At 42.9% G+C, this 24,423-nt stretch overlaps 2 protein-coding genes across 2 annotated transcripts; both read right to left on the bottom strand.

Annotated features, from left to right (window-relative positions):
* Positions 1–2,658: 2,658 nt before the first annotated feature.
* Positions 2,659–4,071, bottom strand: LOC117478561 (type-2 ice-structuring protein-like). The gene is made up of 3 exons (XM_034125564.1): positions 3,754–4,071; positions 3,533–3,648; positions 2,659–3,067 (listed from the first exon to the last, which is right to left on the bottom strand). The coding sequence occupies exons 1-3, from the start codon at positions 4,052–4,054 to the stop codon at positions 2,951–2,953; spliced, it is 534 nt and encodes a 177-aa protein (XP_033981455.1). The 5' UTR covers positions 4,055–4,071; the 3' UTR covers positions 2,659–2,950.
* A 318-nt stretch (positions 4,072–4,389) lies between these two features.
* LOC117478577 (macrophage mannose receptor 1-like) lies at positions 4,390–17,272 on the bottom strand. Its single transcript, XM_034125582.1, has 13 exons — positions 17,236–17,272; positions 16,746–16,915; positions 16,153–16,375; positions 15,225–15,557; positions 15,022–15,119; positions 14,441–14,554; positions 10,367–10,586; positions 9,700–10,032; positions 6,768–6,923; positions 5,763–5,822; positions 5,273–5,442; positions 4,682–4,898; positions 4,390–4,394 (listed from the first exon to the last, which is right to left on the bottom strand). The coding sequence occupies exons 1-13, from the start codon at positions 17,270–17,272 to the stop codon at positions 4,390–4,392; spliced, it is 2,136 nt and encodes a 711-aa protein (XP_033981473.1).
* Between the last annotated feature and the right edge of the window lie 7,151 nt (positions 17,273–24,423).

Genomic DNA, 24,423 nt, shown 5'->3' on the forward strand with positions numbered 1-24,423 from the left:
TTGCCAAACTTTTGTCTGTGTGTGTGTGTAACACGGTGTGTGTTATAGTCTTTTTATAACTGGGTGACATAAAAACACAGCAGTTTTCTGCAGGTAGATAAAAGGTGCACTGGGGAATACAATTTAGTTGGAGTTTGGTATCAGCATGTGATCTGAAGCGGCTTTACTGATTGGCCGATGAAGTTACTGAATCATGTGGTCAGTAATTTAAATACTGCTATTACTGAATGTCATGCTGGATTATTCTGGAGTTACCTTGATAAGTAGTTTCTGTGTGGACAAGAGTCGACCATGATTTTGTATTTAATACACATTAGTCAGTTTAAGGTGATACTTCTGTTGGTATAATGTAGTGTTTATTGTGTTAAGGGCACACATTAAGGTGTGAAAGGTAATTGTTTGGGTATGAATGATGAAAATGAGGGGACTAAATACACAAACATGTGACTTTAGGGATTAAATACTGCGCAAGTGTTAATACATTCATGAAAATACAGCAGTGTGTTTTGAACCTTTTCTGTACCGCATCTGGTCTGTTTCGCTTGTAATGAACTTCTGTCTGTTTGATCACTGAGTTTCCACGCTAGAAAGAAAGCAGCGACTCTTTGATTTGGATACACAGATAAACATTTATTATGTCTTAGATCATATATCAAATCCTATTTTGACCACATGTTAATCTAAGGAACAGGAAACACGTCGCTATAGAAATGTTCATGATGTTATTTTCCTTCTAACAGTGTAAAAGTTTTTCCGGGTGATTTCTACTTCCTGTGTGAGTGCAGCCAGTCTGCTGTCTATAGAGATTTCTTTTTATTTTAACCCCAAATGATAGTATTTGCTCTGCGGTGCTATTTGCTGTCTAACAACTATCTAGGAAAAAAAAACTCTTGTTGTTTTGAATGTATTTGTAAATGTTTAAGTGTGTTTTCTAAAGACGCGCACTAGAAACCATTCTGGACCAGCTGAGAAACTTCAGATCAGAGTCCTGGTTCTGAAATGGACTCTCACACACACACACACACACACACACACACCACACACACACACACACACACACACACACACACACACACACACACACACACACACACACACACACACACAGACTGAAGGACAAACTGCTGAGCATTTTGATTGGAGGATGGAGGGATGAATGGACCAATAAAGGGTTCACGGTGAAGCGACGACACACGATGTACAGCCAGTTAATCCTGACCTAACACACCTGTACAGTCACCACTGACCTGGATACAGTGATTGGTTTTAGTTTGTGAATAAAGTGTCGAATGCCAAAATGTACCTATTTACTGCTCAAAGTGTGTTTTTTATTGTTGGTTTTTTGTCCTTTTCCAAATGATAGTTTTGGCTTTAAATGTTTAAAGTTGAATACATCATGAAAGACTAAGAAATCCAGAAAATATTCACTTTTGAGATGCTGGAACCCAGTGGTGAGCCGTGACTTTCATACCTAGGCCCTCTGACCTCTGAGTTATTTTGGTAAAACTACTAAAAATATAACTAAAGAAATGTTTAAAAAAAAATATTTCAAGAAAATATATTTTTTTAATGTTTTTAAATATTATTTTGTAGAATATCTTAGGGCCCTGCCGGCTCGCCACTGTTACTAGATACTAAGAGTAACCTGAGTTTGCATTCAAGTCTTGCACTAAGAACCAGTAATACTTTATGGTTTAATATGTTGATTTCATTGTCTTGAGTTACAGGATGCTGTGTTAACTAAAATATTTAATTTTACTGAGTTACATACAGTAGGAGGTTATTCCTTCAAGAGAAGGGGAAATGTTGTGTCCTGTTACTGTAGCCAGAGGGTGCTGTAGGACAGAGAGTTGATATAGGATGCCTGAAGGTGGAAGTTGGATAAAGAAGAATAAAGATTGAGTAAAGGATAGCACACGACAACAAGAGGACATACCCTCCATTACAAAGTGCACCATGATGGATGTGGCTGAGGTGGAACTGTTCTTAGGAAGGTTCATGTATAAAGAGAACTGAGCAGTGTCAGAAGCAGGACTCTGTTCATTCCTATATTCCACAATGTGTTTTGACAGAAATACGACTGAACTGACTCGACTTCCAGCATCAGCCTCCATGGCGTTAGGACAGGACTTATTATTGGAACTGAAACACTCAGGTAATCTGAACAACACAGTAACTGAACTCTTCAGAAAGAAAGGAGGATGGTTTTTGGGAACAAATAATCAAACGTATTGGTGAGTAATGGCTATAATGACTTTTATTTAACATTGTTGATATTTTCTTGTCATTTTATGAAGTAAATATTGTTGCTTCTGCTAGAGATGATGTGCGGCGCAGCAGTGAAAGGATGCTTGTTGAATTGTGTTGTTTGGTGTTCTTGCTTTAGTAATGGCATTCATTCTCGCTACATTAGAAACCTGTCTGTGATGCAGCGCCCTGTTATACTGCGTTAATGTATCATATTAATGGTTTCTATAGCCGTGACGTCATAATAATGCTATTAGGAGGTGGATTCATTCAGGTAGACACTACTGAAGGCCTAGGTGTGAAATGCACGGCCTGTTTCTGTTTTCAACATAACTCATTTGAAGATATTGTGAGACAAAAAAACTATAATTAGGATGCAAATAAAAAACACATTTTTGTATGAAATTTCATTAAAGGTCATTTTTTTATGGGTAATTTAATCTTGATCAAAATTCAACAAAAGCCAAACATTTTATTATTATCTCCCACCGGCCAAGCAAATACATTCAATAGAAAAAACCCTAAACATATTAAATTCATAACCATATATAACAAGGAAAAGCATTACATTCTCTATCTTCTATCAAAATGATCGTAACTAATTGATTATTCAGATCATTGTTGCAGCTGAATTCTGTAACACGAGGGCTTTGAGGAAAGAAATACACTTTTCTCTGATAAAAGCCGACACAGCAATTCAGCTTTAGAGCTCATCCCTCTTCTTCTCCTCCTCCTTGTGGAAGACTTGTCCATCCGGCTGCTTCCTCCAGGCCAGTTGGACGTTGTCGTCCAATCCCTGGGCCCTAAGGTTCTTTTTCGCCTGAGACACAAAAACTCATTTTCATTATCGTTCCAATAAAAACATGATTTATCTTTAGTTCACTCATCTGAAATGGTAGTTTTTCCCCTTATTTCTTCCAGTGTAAAGGCTTACCTCAGGTTATGGAATAGTATTTGTACATTTTCCTAATGCATTTGGTGGCATGTGGCTAAGTTTCTGCTATTTACTTCTGCACATATTTACACGTCTTCTTACTAAATGCTTGGGTCCTGTTATTTGTGGCCAAAGTATTGAATGTATAATGGATATAGAATTTCATTCATGTTCATCTTGGTCCATTTCATTCGTATTGAAATTCATTTACTGCATTTTCTTTCGTTGAATTCATTATTCTTTAATAGTTATTTATTTGTTTCCTACCTATTTCTTCTCTTGTTCTCATGTCATGTGAATTTCCTTTCTGGTGATTGATGTTTTTGCATAAAAGTAGAAAACATTATTTACCTCCACCAACATCGCATCCAGAAAAGCGGGGTCGTTCAGATCCACACCGTTTGGTTTCTCCACCCTCACCTTTATCACTTTCATTGAAACAGGCACAACAGGCACAACAGGCACAGCTAAAAACACAAACAAACTTCATCAGTCACAACATTTATGGTGTCTTCTTTTTCAGCAGACTCAATATCATCACTTGCTTTGACGTAGCTGTGAATTTTACTCACGTCCGTAGCAAATGAATGGTTTCTTCACTCCACAGTCCAAGTCCTCCCATTTTCCAGAGTCGTCGAAAGCTGCAGCCACACAAACCTTTGAAGCTCTGTAGTTAGGTTCCTTTTCTGCCCAGTACTTGAAGGAGGAGTTGCTTCCATCGGACCACTTCCAGGAGTCTCTGTAAAGGCCGATCCAGGCCCTATATCCAACAGGTGACAGCTCAACAATCAGCTGGCTCTCCGCCGGGTTTCTCACACTGGCCAGGTCTGTGTGGTGTTCTCTGCAGTAGCTCTGGGCCTCAGTCCATGTCATTCCTCTTTCAATGAGGACAAATGTTGCATCCGGCCCTGAAAATGGACCACAGAGAAGCTGAGTAGAGGCACCACGACATACAGCCTGACATCAATGCCACATCTCTGGTGGTATTTATGCCTTTATAATATAAAATATTACATTTAAATCCCACAAATGTGTACTTTGTAATTTGTAGTTCTGGGGTTTTTCAACACATGAATGTTGGCAAGAAACTTTAGTAGTACCAGTGGTGGAATATTCAGATCTTTTAGTAAAAGCAGGAGCACAACGATGTGAAGATACTCTGTTACAGGTTAAAGCTTCATTCAAATTATATTGATTCTATATTGTTCTTATTCTGTTTAGCACAGATGTATAAGATGTAAAACGTACCTACAATTCTAAAACAAGTTTGCAAAAACTTGTATATACATCATTTCCTTTTACGTTATCTTTTAAATGAAACCATGTGAGAATTTTTGTGAAAAGGGAAATGTCTTTAGTGGAACTGCTAACAAAAGAAAAAAAGTCACAAAGAAAAAAGATTTGTGAACCGCTAGTTAGATAAAGACCAATGCATTGTATTTCAGAAGCTTAAAATATGATTTTAAATGTGTAATATTAATTTTAAGTTTATATTCTTACCTGTGACATCAAAGCAGACCACCCAGAAGTGGGTCTTACAAGGATAATCAGACCATGTTCCACCAGAATGAAAAGTTGTGCATTGTTCATCGTGAAAGGTGCCTGGTTCTCCAGGCTGCCATTTTCTGAACTCCGTCTCCCCCGGTCCGTAGAAGCTTGGGTCTGACATCGACCACTTCCAGGTGTCCCGGTCATCGTGCAGCCCTATCCAGGCTGACTGAAAGCAAGACATTGTTATAATTATTACATCCTGTTGAAGCTTTTAAAGCTGCTGCTTAAGAAAATGTGTATGTTTAATAAAGAGAAGGTTTGTTTGCCTTTATGAGACCAGCCTTGGTACATGGTGATCTGATGGGAATCCCCTCAAGTCAACATTCATTGACAGCCTTGTTACTCTGAACCTCTACAACTTTATTACAGGGTTTTATGCTATAGCTTTGGCTTAAAACATTTTCAACTCTGTTTTAATACTCAGGTTCCCATAGGACTTTAAAACAGGTTTAGCTTTCTGTAATAATCTCTCCTTTTTCAATTCGACTCTAAAAGAAATGTAATTCATTTTAATTGAAAGACAGAGAAAAGTGACCTCACTTGGTTGTATTGGCCTGCCGTGTTGTTCAGGAGCTCCACAACCTCCATGCTGTCTACAGTGGCCAGGTCTGTGTGTTTCTCTCTGCAGTATCTCTGTGCTTCAGACATGTTCTTTGCTTCAGAAACAAAATGGTACTGACGTTGAGCATGTGAGGAGACAGTGCTCAGCCCTGTAGAGACACAGACATTCATTTAGGCTATAACTTGACTTTTTGAATCACACTTTACTGTAATATGGCGCATCATTATACATTTTGACTTCTACTTCAAACAATTCACAGTGAAATATGTAGCTTTCAGCTGAACTTCATTTAGTTGTTTTTAAGCAAGTACCTTTCAAACAATATAAAAGGTGTTAAGAATGCAAAACAAGTAATTGTCAAATAGAATCAGAAATGTCTTCTCTAGTTATTTATCTCCCCACCCCTCAGGTTTACATGAAATAATCAATAAAGACATAAATAGATATCCAAATATATAAAACACTTGCCTGCAGCTGCCATGATCAGCAGCAGAACTACGTCCATCGTTGTTTGCTCTCTGACTGCAACTGTTGTTACAGCTCATAGTGTTTCTCATGAATGTCTTTGAGTAAGCTATTGTCATCTGACTTCATGCAAGGTCAGACGCAACAGATGTTTGCATAGGCAAATTGTTCGGGTTATGTTAAATACAGGACCCAGTCGCAGAAAAGGACTTGAGAATCAGAATCAGAATTCTGAAGTAGGTTTACACATATGAGGAATTTGCTTTGGTTTATGTGGTGCATACAAAGACGAAGAAAGAACAATATAGCTAAACAAAATACAAATAAAAATAGAACTGTTATTTAAAAAAACGTTTTAAGAAAATATAATTCTCTAAGAAACATGAAAAATACTATGTACTATATCCAAAGTGGAGAGCTGTGCTGATATACAAGAGGTAGTGTGGAGAAGAAATGTGCACCACATTTGTAGGATTCGCACGATGTGACTTAATGTAATACATAATGTTTTTTATGGGGTTGGTAGAAGTCAGTGTCCGTGGGGGTCACGGGCCTTGTTGATGAGACCGGTAGCAGAGGGGAGGAAACTGTTCAGGTGGCGAGAGGTTTTGGTCCTGATGGAGCGCAGCCATCATCGACTTTGGCAGGTTGAATTTATTCAGCTGCCGCAGGAAAAACATCCGGTGCAGCTGGGAGAGCTTGTCCCGCAGAGGGAATGAAGTTCATCAGATTTATTGTTGTATACTCAGGCAGATGATGAAGAAAGGGTAGCGGAAACCGGTGGCGGTTGGCGATGTGTCACGACCGATGGGAGCCTGGTGTGAAGACTTGCTACAGGCGCAGACAGAGCACGAAAACTAGAGAGTCCGCCTCCATGGAAGTCCACTAGAAGTGACGTTTCAGGAGGGATAGGGTCCGATTGATACCCGGGTGGAAGGCCATGCGGGAAGAGTGGGCGAATAGGAGAACTTGTGAGCGGTCAGGTACAACGGTTATCCGGACTGTTACCTGGATCTGGCTGGTCTTTCTGTTCGTTCCTCACTGAGCTCTCAATCTCCCACGTCACAGCGCCCACCACCCTGGTAGCGGGAATTATGGTGTCAAGAACTGTGGAGTCATGATCCCCTGCAAACCGCTGGGACAGAGCGTCAGGTTTGTAGGTTTCTAGAATCGGAACGATAGGTAAAGGTAAAGTTGAATCTGCCAAAAATGAAAGCCCAGCAGGCTTGACAAGAGTTTAATCATTTGGCAGTTTTTATGTAGGCCAGGTTCCTATGGTGTGTCCACACAAGGAATGGATGTTTAGAGCCCTCCAGCCAGTGCCTCCATTCTTCCAGTGCAAGCTTCACAGCAAATAGCTCCCTGTTGCCAACATCATAGTTGCGCTCAGCAGTCTTCAAGCATCTACCTCAACAATAAACTGTAGAGATGTGTCAGTAGAGGCTAACAAGAAATGTCTCTTCAGCTCTGAGAAGGCAGGATCAGCCTGAGGAGTTCACAAGAAAATGGATTGCTGGGGAGGTGAGTTGGTTGAGAGGAACGGCCACACGACAGTCTCTGATATATCCACAACAAAAATGTACAAACTCCAAAAAACGCTGGAGCTGCATCCTGCTGGAAGGTTTGGGGCATTGTGCCACAGCTTGGTCCTTCTCTGGGTCTGCTTTCACTTGCTCTCGTTCGATGATGTACTGTAGCCTAGAAAATCCACTGAATCCAAAATAAATTTGACAAACAGTTTGTTTTCACGGAGCCTTTGTAGAACCTGCTGCACATGTTGGGTGTGTTCCTCCATTGTACGTGAGAATATTAAGATGACAACAATATACACAAAAACTGAACGGTTCAGGATGTCACGGAGGACATCGTGCACCAGAGGCTGGAAGACAGCCGGGGCATTGGTTCGAATGGCATCTCTAGATACTCTAAATGGCCTAATGGGGCGTCTTCCACTTGTCTGCTTGACGGACCAGCTGGTAGGCGTTCCTGAGGTTGAGTTTTGAGAAGATGGTGGCTTCCTGTAGTGGTTCGAAGGCTGAGTTGATGAGAGGGCATATTTGATTTTGATGGTGATGTTGTTACAATGCAGGGGCGCAGAGAGTGGTCTTTCTTGGACACAAAGAAAAAAAGGTTCACGCTTCGGTCGGGACAAGTTAAACCGATAGCTGGATGGAAGAGAGGCCCAAGGAAGAAGATCTATGACGCTTATTTACACCCAGAGGTGGAAAAATTACTCAGAACTTGTACTTAAGTAAAAGTAGAAGTACCAGAGTGTAGGAATACTCTGTTACAAGCAAAAGTCCTGGATTCAAAATGTTACTCAAGTAAAAGTAGAAAAGTATTGGCATCAGAATATACTTTAAGTACCAAAAGTAAAAGTATTCATTTGCAGATTGGCCCATTTCAGAAAAATATATATTATATGTTTTGATTATAATTATTGATGCATTAAAGTGTTATCAAAGTTGGTATTATATCTTAAGTACAGTACTTGAGCAAACGTACTTAGTTACTTCCCACCTCTGTTTACACATTACAGTGTAAATATGGAAGTGACAGTGGTTAACAACTATCTTGTGTTGAGAAAAACGAACAAATATAATTTTTATTTGATCTCAAAATAGAGTTAAAAATTACAATAAATTGTAGTTAAGGTTCCTACTCTGCAAAAAGGGTTAAATGTACACTATGTGGTGTGGACCCATTGACACAAAGTGTTGAAATCAGATCTGAGAGTGTTCATTTGGGTATGCTGATTTTGCTTTGATACAACATTCAAATCACTCTGTTTGCATACAGTAAGAAAGGTCAAAGCAGCACAATAAAACTACCCAGAGGTTAAACCTGGAACAATACGTATGTTCTCTTTGGATGAGATCAACACTGTCCAAATACCACATTACAAGTAAAATACCTGCATTATGTGATTATAATCAGGAACAAGTACTCAAAGTATCAAAATGAAAGGTAATCAATACTTGCTCCTTAAGTCTATATGTTATGATATAATTTGTATCACCCTGTAATAATTAATTTTGTTTTCACAATTAACTGTTAACAGTACTTTACTATAAATAAGTTTTACAGTAAAACAGCTTTACTTTTGGTTAGAGTTTAACACTGTAAGGATGGTATGAGCATGCAAAACTAATCTCAAACACAAGACACAGCAGGGCAGGGCAGGAAGAACACAAGGACACCAGAGCCGTTTCTCATTTCTCCAATACAGGAAAAAAAAGGGTTTTGTTTGAAGATCTGTTTAGCACGCTAACGTCAGGAGCGTTGTGACTACTCCGTGTCCACGGTAACAGACGCAATGACATCAAGACACGTTTCCTTTACTTGATCTGAAAAAATTAAACCTTAGAAAGACATTAATAATAATAATGACTATTTATATGGAACCTTTCATGCAAGGTGCATCCCAAAGTGCTTTTCATGAGGACATTTCTATTTTGAAAACAGCTAAATATTAATTAATTACATATATATATATATATATATATATATATATATATATATATTACCATATATGACAAAAATAAGGAGCATCAAATCATAATATTTAGAAGGATAGAAAAAGCAATAATTAATATTTTCCCCTAGAAGTTGTTACAGTAATTAAAATAGTCATACAAATCTTTAGGGAAATTGCTTCAAGTTTTCATCCCCATTTGGGTGACGGCATAATTGTGTTATATGAAATAATTGGAAGATATTCTTACATATTACAGGAAGAAAACTTGGTCTGATCCCAAAACATATTACTTTTATGACAATATATGAAGTAAAGCATCAAATCCTCATGTCATGGAAGCCAATTCCCTAATTTAGCATCCCTACAAATGTGAAAATGAATTATATGTACAATTATTTTGTTTTCTTTATAGCTTATTTGACGGAATTATGGAATTTAACAGTGAATCTTCGTGTTACTCACGTCCGTAGCAAATGAATGGTTTCTTCAACCCACAGTACAAGCCCTCCCATTTTCCAGAGTCATGGAAAGCTGCAGCCACACAAACCTTAAAAGCTCTGTGTTTAGGTTCATTTTCTGCCCAGTACTTGAAGGAGGAGAAACTTCCATCGGACCACTTCCAGGAGTCTCTGTAAAGGCCGATCCAATATATCCCTCCAGGTAACAGCTCAACAATCTGCTGCTCCTCCGCCGGGTTTCTCACACTGGCCAGGTCTGTGTGGTGTTCTCTGCAGTAGCTCTGGGCCTCAGTCCATGTCATTACACCATCAGTGGAGAGAAATCTCACATTCGGTCCTGAAAATGGACCCCAGAGAAGTGCTGAGTAGAGGCACCACGACATACAGCCTGACATCAATCACACATCTGTGGTGGTATTGATGCCTTTATAATATAAAATATAACATTGAAATCATCGAGACATAAGGAATTACACCAATATATGAACACATGTATTAAATAAACATGTATGATATTATAATCTGAAAGTGTTTTTAAACGGTCTCTCCACATGAATTTAAATATAAATAAGAGATCAGATATAAAAAAGTTTGGGAACCATTTGTCAGATATAGAATAATAATAATATACTTTCAGAAGCTTCAAATTAATCTGAAATTAATATTCTTACCTGTGACCTCACAGCAAACTGCGCAGTAGCGGTTGTCACAAACAACATCATCCCATAGTCCATGAGGAGAACAAATCATTGAGCATCGTTCTGTCACAGTGTTGCCTGGTTGTCCAGACCCCCATCGTCTGAACTCCATCTCCCCCGGTTTGTAGAAGCTTGGGTGTGACAGTGACCACCTCCAGGTGTCCACGTCCTCATACAGCCCTTTCCAGGCTGACTGAAAGAAACATTAAATGTGTTTAAAAACTAACACCCTGATCTAGCTTTTAAAGCTGCTCAAGGAAATGTATGTGTTTATTAAAGAGACATGTTTTGCCTTCATGAGACCAGCCTTGGTACATGGTGATCCAATGGGAATCCCCTCAAGTCAACATTCATTTACAGCCTTGCTACTCTGAACCTCTTCAACTTTATTTCAGTATTTTACGCTGGCTTGGGCTTAACACAACCTCCATGCTGTCTACAGTGGCCAGGCCTGTGTGTTTCTCTCTGCAGTATCTCTGTCAAAGTCAAAGTCAAAGTCAAAGTCAGCTTTATTGTCAATAATTCTACATGTTGTACATCCAGAAATATCGAAATATCGTTTCCCGCAGTCCTACAGTGTGACATATATACATCAAACAAAAAACAAAAAGGGCCTAGATAAACATGGTATACATTAAACAAAACAAAGGGCCTAGATAACCGGGGTATACAGTTTAAAATGTTAATAATATAATTTAAGTGTTTAAAGTACAGTTTCAGTGCAGTAGCAGCGGAGATGGGCAGAAAAGTGAGTTTAGGGGGTTAGAGTCCAGGACCATTTGGGGCAGGGGAGAAAGGTCGGAGGCAGGGTGGAGAGTTCAGGGCAGAGATGTCAGAGGGCGGAAGAGATGGAGGGAGGGGAGAGAGTTCAGCAACCTGACCGCCTGGTGGAGGAAGCTGTTGCCCAGCCTGGAGGTGCGCGAGCTGAGGCTGAGGAACCTTCTTCCTGAAGGCAGGAGGCTGAAGAGGCTGTTGGAGGGGTGGGTGGAGTCACCCACAATGCTGAGTGCTTTGCGGGTGAGGCGGGTGTTGTATATGTCCTGTAGTGAGGGGAGTGAGGCACCGATGATCCTCTGGGCAGAGTTCACTATGCGCTGCAGGCTCTTGCGGTCGGCGGCGGTGCAGCTTCCGAACCACAGCGTGATACAGCTGCTGAGGATGCTCTCGGTGGCGCCTCGGTACAAGGACAGCATGATGGGGGGTGATGCTCCGGCTCGCTTGAGCTTCCGGATGAAGTACAGGCGCTGCTGGGCTTTCTTCGCTAGTGCGGTGGTGTTGTTTTTCCAGGTGAGGTCCTCAGTGATGGTCACACCAAGGAATTTGGTGCTGGTCACCTGCGTCACAGCAGCGCCGTTGATGGTCAGGGGGAGTGGCGGTCGACAGTGGGTTCTCCTGAAGTCAACAACTATCTCCTTTGTTTTCTCCAGGTTGAGGAAGAGGTTGTTGTTTTGGCACCACAGGGCCAGCTGGTTCACTTCCTTCCTGTAGTTAGTCTCATCGTTGTTGCTGATGAGACCCACCACAGTGGTGTCATCTGCAAACTTCACGATGTGGTTGGTGCTGAAGGTGGGTTTGCAGTCGTGGGTCAGCAGAGTGAAGAGAAGGGGGCTGAGCACACATCCTTGGGGGGCCCCCGTGCTCAGTATGAGGGTGTCTGAGGTGTTATTGTTGACCCGTACAGCTTGTGGTCTGTGCTTCAGACACGGTCTTTGCTTCATAAACAAAATGGTACTGACGTTCAGCATGTGAGGAGACAGCGCTCAGCCCTGTAGAGACACAGACATTCATTTATAACTTGAGTTTTCATTTAAATTGTGATTACCTTAATAAACACATTATGACGAATGTCTAGCCTACAATACACTTATTCAAACAGTGTATCTAGTGTCAAAAATGTCCTCTACAGCTAATTTTATCATGTCCTTCATCTGTACACATCAAATGAAATATCATTTTTCAACCACATGGCGTGAAACTTGTACAGGTATAAAACAATACAAATATATCCAAATACATCAAACACTTGCCTGCAGCAGCCATGATCAGCATCACAACTACGTCCATCTTTGTTTGGTTTATTGTGTGGCATCAGATTGCAAGTGTTTAACGCGGATAGTGTTTCATATTATCAGCTATTTGAATATAAGCATCAGACTTCATGATGATGCATCATGAACTCTGATGCGTCCTCTGGCTCCATGCAAATTGGTCACAGGCAACAATCCTTTGCATATTAGGCAAATAATAACCACACAGCTGAAAAGACCATTTGGGGATCTGTTTTCAAAAAACTTGATACAGCTATTTTTCTACAAAGTTTAAACGTTCCCCTACTTTCTAAACATTCAAGAAATAAAACCACACACACACACGCACACACACTACAATCACACACACACACACACACACACACACTACAATCACACACACACACACTACAATCACACACACACACACACACACACACACACACACACACACACAAACACACACACACGCACCAATGTTATATTTAACTAATATTTAACTCCCTCCGCTGATTTGTAGTCCCAGTCCGCCCCTCTCCTAGCCTAATCTGTTATCGTTCCCTAAATCTACTAATTTAGCGGGGGATAATCCACTACCATGCTTTAATTCACATGTTAATTTGCTTCAGATGTGCTGATAATATCCGCAATATAAGTCTGAAAACGTCTTACCTTTAAAAGTCCATCACAAACGGTCTATTCTGCTGCAACTCTACTGCGCTGCTAGTCTTTGCCGGTAACTTCCGGGAACTATTGAGAGGCTCCACGATGTAAATATATATGTTCTTGAATAAAGGAGAACACATATCTATATATATCTATATAGAGAGTCAGGAGGCCATACATTGTCTAGAATCAGGGAAATTACCATTCTGGCCAATAACCAATACCAACCAATAATCCAACATGTGAGAAATAATTGAATAAATCATTCAAAGAAATAACATCTCTTTATTGGATATAGTTTATTCTTCATAGTGATTATTTTTTTAAAACAGTATATTATTTTCATGAAGATACATGACAAAAAACAACATCACATCTTATAATAATAGTTAAGAAGCTGGAACCAGCGAATATTCAGCATTGTTGCCAGAAGGATGTTTGAGTAACGTAAAACGGTTATAGATAATTTAAGGAAATTTGCTTCAAGTTTATATCCTTAATAAGGATGAAAATAATACAATTAATTATTTTCTATTTTAACTATTTGAAGATATTCTCACATTACATACATTACATTTTTTGTGGTTGCAATGCAACGAAAACTGATATTTAATTTGTTTAAAAAGATAAAGGTAATCTTTCTTTTTTAATATCTTAATTTATAATCTAATAATATCTAATCTATCAAATGTCACACAAAAGAGTAAAATGCCTGTTATATATCCCACAGCCAGAGGGAATTAAAACCTGAAGAGATTCAGTTTATGACCACATAGCACAAAGAAAAGCATTAAATCTTCATATTCTGGAAGCTGATTCACCAATTTTAGGAACATATCTTAAAGTTTGCATCCCTAAAGAAAAGGAGCAATAAACACAATGTTTAACTCATTTGAAGATATTAATAACAGTGAGTAATTGTACAACACATTTTTAGGATGAAATATAAGTTTCAAATGAAGAATTACATTTTTTTATGAAAATGACTTTAAAGATGCATTAGAGGTCATCATGTTAATTGGAAATAAGATTTCCTGGAATTGCCCTCTATTAAATCTTATATTATTTTAAAATGTCTTATCATATTTTATCAGAATAAAACATATACTGTAAAAAGTCACAAAATAGGAAAGAAATCCTGTTTTTCGCAGGTCAAGCAGATACACGAACAGTTAAAACCCCAAACATATTAACTTCAAAACCATATAACAAGAGAAAACATTACAGCTCTTATCTTATCTCACTACTGATAGATTATTCAGATCATTGTTGCAGCTGTATTCTGTAACACGAGGACTTTGAGGAAAGAAATACACCTTTCTCTGTTAAAAGCCAAAACAGCAATTCAGCTTTAGAGTTCATCCCTCTTCTTCTCCTCCTCCTTGTGGAAGACTTGTCCATCCGGCTGCTTCCTCCAGGCCAGTTGGACGTTGTCGTCCAATCCCTGGGCCCTTAGGTTCTTTTTCGCCTGAGACACAAAAACTCATTTTCATTATCGTTCCAATGAAAACAGATGATTTATCTTTAGTTCACTCATCTGAAATGGTAGTTGTTCCCCTTATTTCTTCCAGTGTAAAGGCTTACCTCAGGTTATGGAATAGTATTCGTACATTTTCCTAATGCATTTGGTGGCATGTGGCTAAGTTTCTGCTATTTACTTCTGCACATATTTACACGTCTTCTTACTAAATGCTTGGGTCCTGTTATTTGTGGCCAAAGTATTGAATGTATAATGGATATAGAATTTCATTCATGTTCATCTTGGTCTATTTCATTCATATTGAAATTCATTTACTACATTTTCTTTCGTTGAATTCATTATTTTTTAATAGTTATTTATTTGTTTCCTACCTCTTTTGTCTCTTGTTCTCATGTCATGTGAATTTCCTTTCTGGTGATTGATGTTTTTGCATAAAAGTAGAAAACATGATTTACCTCCACCAACATCGCATCCAGAAAAGCGGGGTCGTTCAGATCCACACCGTTTGGTTTCTCCACGCTCACCTTTATCACTTTCATTGAAACAGGCACAGCTAAAAACACAAACAAACTTCATCAGTCACAACATTTATGGTGTCTTCTTTTTCAACAGACTCAATATCATCACTTGCTTTGACGCAGCTGTGAATTTTACTCACGTCCGTAGCAAATGAATGGTTTCTCCACTCCACAGTCCAAGTCCTCCCATTTTCCAGAGTTGTCGAAAGCTGCAGCCACACAAGCTTTGAGACCTACGTAGTTAGGTTCATTTACTTTCCAGTACTTGAAGGAGGAGTTGCTTCCATCGGACCACTTCCAGGAGTCTCTGTAAAGGCCGATCCAGGCGTTAGATCCAGTTAACAGCTCAACAATCTGCTGGTTCTCCGCCGGGTTTCTCACACTGGCCAGGTCTGTGTGGTGTTCTCTGCAGTAGCTCTGGGCCTCAGTCCATGTCATTGCGCTGTTGATGAGGACAAATGTTGCATCCGGCCCTGAAAATGGACCAGAGAGAAGCTGAGTAGAGGCACCACAACATACAGCCTGACATCAATGCCACATCTCTGGTGGTATTGATGCCTTTATAATATAAAATATTACATTTAAATCCCACAAATGTGTACTTTGTAATTTGTAGTTCTGGGGTTTTTCAACAGATGAATGTTGGCAAGAAACTTTAGTAGAATCAGTGGTGGAAGAAGTATTCAGATATTTTAGTAAAAGCAGGAGTACAACGATGTGAATATACTGTGTTACAGGTTAAAGCTTCATTCAAATGATATTGATTCTATATTGTTCTTATTCTTTTTAGCACAGATGTATAAGATGTAAAACGTACCTACAATTCTAAAACAAGTTTGCAAAATGTTTTATATACATAATTTCCTTTTACGTTATCTTTTAAATGAAACCATGTGAGAATTTTAGTGAAAAGGGAAATGTCTTTAGTGGAACTGCTAACAAAAGAAAGAAAGTCACAAAGAAAAAAGGATGGGAACCGCTAGTTAGATAAAGACCAATGCATTGTATTTCAGAAGCTTAAAATATGATTTTAAATGTGTAATATTAATTTTAAATTTATATTCTTACCTGTGACATCAAAGCAGATCACCCAGAGGGGGATATTACAAGGATAATCGAACCATGTTCCTGTTCCACCAGAATAAAAATTTGTGCATTGTTCATCGTGCCCGTTGTTTGGTCGATTAGGCCCCCATGGCCTGAACTCCTTCTCCCCCAGTCCGTAGAAGCTTGGGTCTGACATCGACCACTTCCAGGTGTCCCGGTCATCGTGCAGCCCTATCCAGGCTGACTGAAAGCAATAAATTGTTATAATTATGGCATCCTGTTGAAGCTTTTAAAGCTGCTGCTGAAGAAAATGTGTATGTTTAATAAAGAGAAGGTTTGCCTTTATGAGACCAGCCTTGGTACATGGTGATCTGATGGGAATCCCCTCAAGTCAACATTCATTTACAGCCTTGTTACTCTGAACCTCTTCAACTTTATTACAGGGTTTTATGCTATAGCTTTGGCTTAAAACATTTTCAACTCTGTTTTAATACTCAGGTTCCCATAGGACTTTAAAACAGGTTTATCTTTCTGTAATAATCTCTCCTTTTTCAATTTTACTCTAAAAGAAATGTAATTCATTTGAATTGAAAGACAGAGAAAAGTGACCTCACTTGGTTGTATTGGCCTGCCATGTTGTTCAGGAGCTCCACAACCTCCATGCTGTCTACAGTGGCCAGGTCTGTGTGTTTCTCTCTGCAGTATCTCTGTGCTTCAGACATGTTCTTTGCTTCAGAAACAAAATGGTACTGACGTTGAGCATGTGAGGAGACAGCGCTCAGCCCTGTAGAGACACACACATTCATTTAGGCTATAACTTGACTTTTTGAATCACACTTTACTGTAATATGGCGCATCATTATACATTTTGACTTCTACTTCAAACAATTCACAGTGAAATATGTAGCTTTCAGTTGAACTTCATTTAGTTGTTTTTAAGCAAGTACCTTTCAAACAATATAAAAGGTGTTAAGAATGCAAAACAAGTAATTATCAAATAGAATCAGAAATGTCTTCTCTAGTTATTTATCTCCCCACCCCTCAGGTTTACATGAAATAATCAATAAAGACATAAAAAGATATCCAAATATATAAAACACTTGCCTGCAGCTGCCATGATCAGCAGCAGAACTACGTCCATCGTTGTTTGCTCTCTGACTGCAACTGTTGTTACAGCTCATAGTGTTTCTCATGAATGTCTTTGAGTAAGCTATTGTCATCTGACTTCATGCAAGGTCAGACGCAACAGATGTTTGCATAGGCAAATTGTTCGGGTTATGTTAAATACAGGACCCAGTCGCAGAAAAGGACTTGAGAATCAGAATCAGAATTCTGATGTAGGTTTACACATATGTGGAATTTGCTTTAGTTTATGTGATGCATACAAAGACGAAGAAAGAAGAATATGTACGTAAACAAAATAAAAATAGAAATGTTATAACAGCTATTTAAAAAAACTTTTAAGAAAATATAATTCTCTAAGAAACTGGGTACAGTCAAATGTAATAAAACATGAAAAATACTATGTTGTAGTGACCACTATTTAACTAGGGTACATAATTCACGCATGGAACTACAGGTTGGGGGTATTGTTTCCGCCCGGACATATATGTTGACGGTACCTCCGGGGTACCTACAGTGTGTGTGTCCCTTTCACTTTCTCTTACTCTTCTCGGCTCGACCCGACAGCATGCCGATTTCTGCTCCTCAATAAAGCCAGATTTGTACCTCCGATGCACCGCCTCCGTCTCCCTTCTCTCGGCACTACATTGGTGACCCTGACATAAGTCTCGCGAAGGATCCGAGACTGACTCGAACACGGCAAAATGCGCAGCTTTTCTCGAAATGCCGGAGATTCTTGGAGACGTCCGTGGCTGCCTCGTGCGCTCGGACTGTGGCTCGGTGCGCCCCACGGAATGGACGCGGACGACGCTCGCCATTTCCACGGCTTTTCGGCTCTGGGGGACGGCAAGCCTTCCATGGGGCCGGTACGCGACCGTGCCGGGTTTGTTCGGGACATGCGGCTGCATGTCCGGCCAGCGACTAACGGCCGCCGAGATCAGCTAGCCACGACTGCTAACGACTAGCAGCTGGCAACAGCTAACAACGGCTAGCCACAGCAGCTAGCGGCTGACATCCGACTGTTTTTTTATTTTTATTTTTGTTTTGTTTTTTGTTGTGCCGGAGAGGAGGTTCGATCACGTCTGGTCGGCCTCGTGTGGATCCTCTCACAATTTCGCCCACCTGTTTTTGATCGTGGACAGGACGACCTTTTGAGTTTTTTTCTGGTGCCTGGGAGGAGGTTCGACCATGTCTGGTCGGCCTCGTGTGGACCCTTTCGCTGTTTCACCACCTCGACGGCGGTTTCGGACGTCACACACGCCTTCTTCGGCCCGTGGGTGGCGCGCTTCTGGACCCCGTCTCGCCTCTTCCCTCGCCTCGGCGGTTCCGGACGTCGCCCATGCCTTCATCGGCCCGTGGGTGGCGCGCTTCGGGACCCTGCCTGGCCTCACCTCTAACCGCGGCTCACGGTTCGCCTCGACGGCGCCCCGTCTGGCCTCTCCCCTGTCCACGGCTCCTTCCTCCCGGGGACACGGCTCCTTCCTCCCGAGGACTTCGTGCCCGCCGCCGCTGTGCCTTCGCCTGCGGCCGGGCAGCGCTCCTCCCTGCTGGGGACCACCGGGTTTTTCACGCCTGTCCCCTCGTCGCTACACGGCGACCCTGCTTTCTGCGGCCCCCTGACGTCGGCCCGTTCCGGCCCGCCCCCCACCCTCCGGTGGGGATGCCCTCGCCCTCGTTGGGGCCCCTACCCTCTTCTGCGGCCCCCTGACGACGGCCCGTTCCGGCCCGCCCCCCACCCTCCGGTGGGGACGCCCCTCGCCCTCGTTGGGGCCCCTGCCCTCTCCTGCGGCCCCCCGACGATGGCCCGTTCCGGCCCGCCCTCCGGTGGGGATGCCCTCGCCCTCGTTGGGGCCCCTGCTCTCTCCTGCGGCCCCCTTCCGACGGCCCTTTCCATGGCCCGGCCCTCGCCTGCGGCCCCGCCCTCCTCGGCCCCTGTGGTGCTTCCTCCCGGACGCAAGGATTGTGTCCATGGTTGAATTCTGGGGGGGCTTGTGTAGTGACCACTATTTAACTAGGGTACATAATTCACGCATGGAACTACAGGTTGGGGGTATTGTTTCCGCCCGGACATATATGTTGACGGTACCTCCGGGGTACCTACAGTGTGTGGCCCAATCCCAAACCGCCCCCTACACCCTACCCCTACACACTCCCCCTCCGTGACGGAGTGAACTCCGTGGAGTGACACTCGCAGCTCAACGAGGCTCCCAATACAGCGGCAAGCTTTGGGACAAACTCCCCTCTCTCTGGCAGAAACAGGAAATGCCGTAACTGTATGTAACAACGGTTTCAAATCAGCATCTCTTTGACAAAAAATGTAAATTAAGAACTCAAATAAAACTCCAAACATCTTTCATTGTGTTACTTTTTTGTAAAGCTCTTTTAGTTTTAAACCTGATGTTTATAATTTTCTTAGTTTTTGCAACAGTCTGTAAATATACACAACTTTATAATAAAATGCACACATTTACCTTTTTCTAGATTAAACACAGGTATGATCCTAAGTTAAAAAAATATGAGGTTATCATGAGGTTGTTAACATCGCAATTTATCAGTGGATGTTTGCTGGAACTACTTTTTAACAGCGTGTTTCCTGACGGACACACACAGCGTGACTCCGGTCAGGTAGAGACCAGTCTCACCGATGCAGACTCGCTGTTTGAGGGCTTGATAGCCCACTCCCCCTCCACACCTCTCCACACTCGTTGGTTTGGAACAGCACTTAATGTGGCGGACCCTCCGCGCGAACGCGCAAACGGAGGGGTAGTGTGTAGGGGTAGGGTGTAGGGCGTGGTTTGGGATTGGGCCTCAGTGTCCCTTTCACTTTCTCTTACTCTTCTCGGCTCGACCCGACAGCATGTCGATTTCTGCTCCTCAATAAAGCCAGATTTGTACCTCCGATGCACCGCCTCCGTCTCCCTTCTCTCGGCACTACAATGTTCTATATCCAAAGTGGAGAGCTGTGTCAAGGAGTGAACTCTGAGGCATGAACTCAAATGCACGACTCAAACTCAGACTCAGGAGAGGTTCAAAATAAAGACTTTACTGGAATTTACACAGTAACAAAAACAGGGAAAACAATAACTCTCTTTCGAGGAAAAACAATGACAATACTCTGAAGCTTAGAGGTACGTAACACGTCTGTGGAGTAAGCTTGCTCAAAGTCCTGAATGAGGAAACGAACCGACAATGGACAGGAGGGAACTAGCAGAATATATACACAGGGTAAGGGGAACAGGTGGAAACAATCAGGGCGGGGAAAACAATCACAGACGCAGGAGACAGATAGGGGCGGGGAGCGTGGAGGCCTGAAATGAGAGGGAGAATTACTATTCAAAATAAAACATAAAGCACAGGACAGAAGGACATGACAAAACTAACATAACGAATAAACTTTCACAATAAGTTTCTTAGACATGACAGTACCCCCTCTTCTAGGGACGGCTCCTGACGGCCCAGACTCCTCCGAGTTGAGGCGGTCAAAATCCTTAATGAGGCTCTTATCAATAATGAAACGGGAAGGAATCCATGACCGCTCCTCAGGGCCGTAACCCTTCCAGTCAACAAGGAGCTGTCGCCCTCTACCCCGTTTCCTTGCAGCCAAGAGTGTTTTGACGGTATAGACCGGACCTCCATCGATCATCCTGGGAGGCGGGGGGGGTTTGGCGGTGGGAACCATGGCGCTCTCCTTCAGTGGTTTCAATTTCCCCACATGGAAGGTGGGATGTACCTTCATGGACCTGGGAAGCCGTAGTCTCACTGAAACCGGGTTGATGACCTTGGTGATGGGAAAAGGACCCATAAACCGGGGAGCCAACTTGCGGGAGAGTAAGTGGAGGGGAAGGTCCCGCGTAGAAAGCCAGACTTTTTGGCCTGGCTGGTATACAGGAGCTGGTCGGCGTCTTCGGTCTGCTGCTCGTTTTACCAGCTGTGAATTTCTGCAGAGGATTTTTCTAGCCGCAGCCCACACGCGATGACAACGCCTGACCAGAGCGTGGGCAGACGGAACTGTGACCTCTTTCTCCGTGGCTGAGAACAGTGGCGGCTGGTACCCATAAACACAATGAAACGGGGACAATCCCGTGGCAGACGTGGGAAGGATGTTGTGCGCATACTCCACCCAGGTGAGGTGCTCGCTCCAGGAGGATGGATTCTGGGACACCAGGCAGCGCAAGCAAGTCTCCAGTTCCTGATTCAGGCGCTCTGTCTGGCCGTTTGACTCCGGGTGGTATCCAGACGAGAGACTGACCGTGGCACTGATGAGTCTGCAGAACTCCTGCCAGAAACGAGACACAAACTGGGGCCCCCGATCGGAGACAATATCCTTTGGGAAACCATGCAGACGAAAAACATTATGCATCATGACCTCAGCCATTTGAGGCTGAGGGCCTCAAATGGGGGCAATTTGGGCAGAGCAATGAAATGTGTCATCTTGGAAAAATGGTCCACTACCGTGAGAACTGTGGTGTTACCTCTAGAGAGGGGCAGGCCTGTGACGATCCATGGAAATCTCTGACCAGGGTCTGTTGGGAATAGGAAGTGGTTGTAATAACCCCATCCGCGCCCTGGAAGAGGTCTTATTGCGAGCGCAGACAGGGCACACCTCCACATACTCCTTCACCTCCTTCTCCATGGATGTCCACCAGAAACGTTGTTTAACAATGAACATGGTTCTCTTGACTCCGGGGTGACAGGTGAGTAGCGACGTGTGAGCCCAGTGGATCACCTGTGGTTGCTCGGCTTCCTGAACAAATAGCCGGTTAGGCGGGCAATCCCTGGGTGCAGGAGCTCCCCCGTTGGCTCGTATCACCTCCTTCTCTACTTGCCAAGTCAGCGCTCCTACCAACACGGTTTAACGGAATGATGGGTTCCGGCTCCTTGACTGAAGGCACAGGGTCAAACAGACGGGACAGAGCGTCAGGCTTGACATTCTGAGACCCCGGCCTGTAAGAGAGAACAAAGTCAAACCGGTTAAAAAACAAAGTCCACCTGGCCTGGCGGGAGTTCAGTCTTTTGGCTTTCTTTATGTATTCCAGGTTTTTGTGATCAGTCCAGACCACAAAAGGATGCTCGGCTCCCTCCAACCAATGCCTCCACTCTTCCAACGCTAGCTTCACAGCCAGCAACTCACGGTTTCCCACATCGTAATTCCTCTCCGCTGGGGAGAGCTTCCTGGACAGGAAAGCGCAGGGGTGAAGCTTATTGTCCTTCTGTTGGCGCTGGGAGAGTACCGCTCCCACCCCCTCGTTGGAGGCATCCACTTCCACCACAAACTGGCGAGTGGAATCCGGCAGAGTAAGTATGGGAGCAGAGGTGAACATCTTCTTAAGTCGAGAAAAAGCCTCCTCAGCCTGAGGAGACCACACAAAAGGCACCTGGGGGGACGTGAGGACATGAAGAGGGGCTGCAATAGCACTGAAGCTCCGCACAAAACGCCTGTAAAAATTAGCAAAGCCTAAAAACTGTTGCACTTTCTTACGAGAGTCAGGGGTAGGCCAACAGGCTACTGCGCTAACCTTCGCTGGGTCCATCCTAACCTGACCTGGGGAAATGATGAAGCCCAAAAAAGTGACTGTCTTGACATGAAATTCGCACTTTTCGGCTTTAACAAACAACATATTTTGGAGCAGTTTCTGTAGAACCTGGCGGACATGTTGTTTGTGGGTGTCAAGGTCAGGGGAGTAGATCAGAATGTCATCCAGATAGACAAAAACGAACCGGTTCAGAAACTCCCTCAACACATCGTTGATCATAGCCTGGAAAACTGCAGAAGCGTTTGACAGTCCAAACGGCATGACGAGGTATTCATAGTGGCCTGAAGGAGTGTTAAACCCCGTCTTCCATTCATCGCCCTCCCTGATCCTGACCAAATGATAAGCGTTACGCAGGTCTAACTTGGTGAAAACCTTGGCATCCTGAAGCTGCTCGAAAGCGGACGAGATGAGAGGAAGGGGGTACCGGTTTTTAACCGTAATGTCATTGAGAGGTGAGTAGTCAATACAAGGCCTAAGAGACCCATCCTTTTTGCCTACAAAAAAAAAACCTGCACCTGCTGGGGATGAGGAAGGACAAATAAGCCGTTTTGAGAGAGGCATCAATGTAATCCTTCATGGCCTCTTTCTCAGGTCCTGAAATTGCATAAAGTCGACCCTTAGGAATGGGAGACCCAGCAATCAAGTCAATAGCACAGTCATAGGGGCGGTGAGGAGGAAGAGCCAGAGCCTTGGACTTACTAAAAACTTCACTCAGATCGTGATAGCAGGAAGGAACTGAAAGTACATCAGGAAGATATATTTTAGGGATAGTATCCTGTCTAACACTCCCAGTGTTACATCTCCTGTCAATCTCTGCTACCGGTTTTAAACAGTGATCAACGCAAGTCTGTCCCCACCCCTCCACCCTCCCAGAGTGCCAATCTATGTGAGGGTTATGAAGTTTCAACCAGGGAAACCCCAATATGAGAGGATGTTGGGCTGAGTTGAATAAGTGAAATGACATTGTCTCGTGATGGTTATCATTACATCTTATTTCTAAAGGCTCTGTTTGGTGAGTCACTTTGAACAACAGCCGTCCATCAAGAGCACTTGCTTCAAGAGGCTGGGGTAGAGGTTTAGTTTTTATGTTCATTTTATTTACTAAACCCCAATCCATTAGACTTTCGTCTGCCCCTGAGTCAATAAGAGCACCATAAGTAAAAACATTGTCTCTGATTTTTACCTGGATGCGGGTCAGGGTGCGAGGAGGAAAATCAGAGGAAGAGATTCGGCTCACCAACGTCCTCCTCTTTATTGATGAGCCTCCTCATTTACCGGACAAGCAGCTTGTGGATGTCCGCGCTGACCGCAGTAGAAGCACAGACCCTCCTTTAATCAACGCTGACGTTCTGCCATAGACAGCTTAGCACGGCCCAACTGCATTGGCTCCTCCACGGAGCCAGGGGGCGCTGATGTCCGGAACGCAGGTGGTGAGGGGTGACGGGGCCTCCAAGAAGAAGTGGAATCCGGCGGCGAGCGTCTCCTCTGGAGAGACGGACCAACCGCATCCTTGAATTTATTCCTTCTCCTCTCCGCCAAACGATTATCTATTCTTATTGCCATGGATATGACGGAGTCCAAGTCAGCGGGCAGATCGAGAGGCGCCAGCTGGTCTTGTAGAGGATCCGAGAGACCG

Source organism: Trematomus bernacchii, unplaced genomic scaffold (genome assembly GCF_902827165.1).
Source record: "Trematomus bernacchii unplaced genomic scaffold, fTreBer1.1, whole genome shotgun sequence".
In the NCBI taxonomy this organism is placed as follows: Eukaryota; Metazoa; Chordata; class Actinopteri; order Perciformes; family Nototheniidae; genus Trematomus; species Trematomus bernacchii.